The following is a 1,934-nucleotide window of genomic DNA, read 5'->3' on the forward strand; positions in this document are numbered from 1 at the left end:
GGGGCTGCATCACAAGTATAAGGCTCCACACATTAACACAGGGGGTGGGGATGAGACAGTCACTGGAGCCAGTCACAAGATGACAGGCTATCTCCAACAGAGCGCCAGATGATCAGGTACAGTCTCTGATAAGACAGTTCTAATGAAGCAGTGAGAACATCACAGAAAAGTGGAGGGAGAGGGAGAGTTAAACAGCAAAGGCCCCTGCTCCCAAACAAAACTGGTCTAGGACTCGGAGCTGCCCATTCTTAGGACAGGAGCAGACTTCTATGGAGGAGACTCGTGCCTGCTGGCTCTGAGGCTTTCTGGCCAGTTTACTTGGCCCGGGGGTTTCTGAAGTTCCTTCCAGCAAATTTAGCCTTGCTGCCCAGCTCTTCCTCAATTCTGAGAAGCTGGTTATACTTGGCCAGACGCTCAGATCGGCAGGGGGCACCAGTCTTGATCTGCCCGGTGCAGAGACCCACCACCAGGTCTGCAGTGAAGGTATCTTCAGTCTCCCCAGAACGATGAGAAACCATTACTCCCCACCCATTGGACTGGGCCAGCTTGCACGCCTTGAGAGATTCAGTCACGGAGCCGATCTGGTTCACTTTGAGTAGGAGGCAGTTGCAGGCCTTCTCACTCACAGCCTTTTCAATGCGCTTGGGATTGGTCACAGTGAGATCATCCCCCACCACCTGGATACCAGCAGTAGCAGTGAAATTCTTCCAAGCTTCCCAATCATCCTGATCAAAGGGATCTTCAATAGACACCACTGGATAGTTCTTGATGAAGCTCTTATAGAGATCGCCAAGCTCAGAAGGGGAGATGTATCTGCTGGCATCATCAGGTGACTTGAAGTCCAAGTCATATTTCCCAGATCGGAAGAATTCTGAGGCAGCCACATCCATGCCAATTACGACCTTATCAGTATAGCCGGCCTTACCAATGGCATTCTTTAGCAGCTCCAGAGCTTCCTTATTCTCCAGGATGTTAGGAGCAAAGCCACCCTCATCCCCTACGTTGGTGGCGTCCTGTCCATATTTCTGCTTAATCACACTCTTCAGGTTGTGGTAGACCTCAGCTCCAATGCGCACGGCCTCCTTGAAATTTGCTGCACCAACCGGGAGGATCATGAACTCCTGCATGGCCAGCTTGTTACCAGCATGGGAGCCCCCATTGATCACGTTGAAGGCTGGAACTGGCAGGACAACTTCATCATTGCCAGCAAGGTCAGCAATATGCCGGAAGAGGGAGACACCTTTCTCAGCAGCGCCGGCCTTACAAACAGCTGGAGACACTCCCAAGATGGCATTTGCACCAAATTTAGATTTGTTCTCGGTGCCGTCCATCTCAATCATCAAATTGTCAATCTTCTCCTGTTCCACAACATTCAGTTTCTTGCTAACCAGGGTCGGGGCAATAGTTTTATTGATGTGCTCAACCGCTTTTGAGACACCTTGCCCCATGTAGCGGGTCTTATCATTGTCTCGGAGCTCCAGGGCTGCATGGATGCCAGTAGAAGCACCACTGGGCACAGCAGCTCGGAAGAGACCTTTTGCAGTGTGGAGATCAACCTCAACAGTGGGGTTTCCACGAGAGGCGAAGATCTCTCTTGCTTGGATCTTGAGAACAGACATGTTGAGTTTCTGGATGGGGTCTCGTCCACAAGGTTCAGAGAACAGAAGCCGAGGGGTCTACTTACACCAAGAAGGAGCGTTAAATGGGCCACCTCAGAGTTGTTTTCATTTGCATCTCTCTAATCAATAGTGATTTAGAGTGTCTTTTCATATGGCAATAGATAGCTTTGATTTCTTCATCAGAAAAGTGCCTGTTCATATCCTTTGACCATTTCTCAATTGGGGAATTGATAATGGTTTTGAAACTATCTCAGTGTTTAAAAGGCTTCTTTATATAGCTCAGTGACTTTTAGAAAAATTGATTGATTCCATTTT

At 49.0% G+C, this 1,934-nt stretch overlaps 1 protein-coding gene across 1 annotated transcript; it reads right to left on the reverse strand.

The window, feature by feature from the left end:
- Nucleotides 1–277: 277 nt before the first annotated feature.
- On the reverse strand, nt 278–1,688 carry LOC122751621 (alpha-enolase-like). Its single transcript, XM_043998733.1, has one exon. The coding sequence runs from the start codon at nt 1,617–1,619 to the stop codon at nt 315–317; it is 1,305 nt and encodes a 434-aa protein (XP_043854668.1). The 5' UTR covers nt 1,620–1,688; the 3' UTR covers nt 278–314.
- Nucleotides 1,689–1,934: the final 246 nt, after the last annotated feature.

The sequence above is a fragment of the Dromiciops gliroides genome, chromosome 3 (assembly GCF_019393635.1).
Source record: "Dromiciops gliroides isolate mDroGli1 chromosome 3, mDroGli1.pri, whole genome shotgun sequence".
NCBI classification, from domain to species: Eukaryota; Metazoa; Chordata; class Mammalia; order Microbiotheria; family Microbiotheriidae; genus Dromiciops; species Dromiciops gliroides.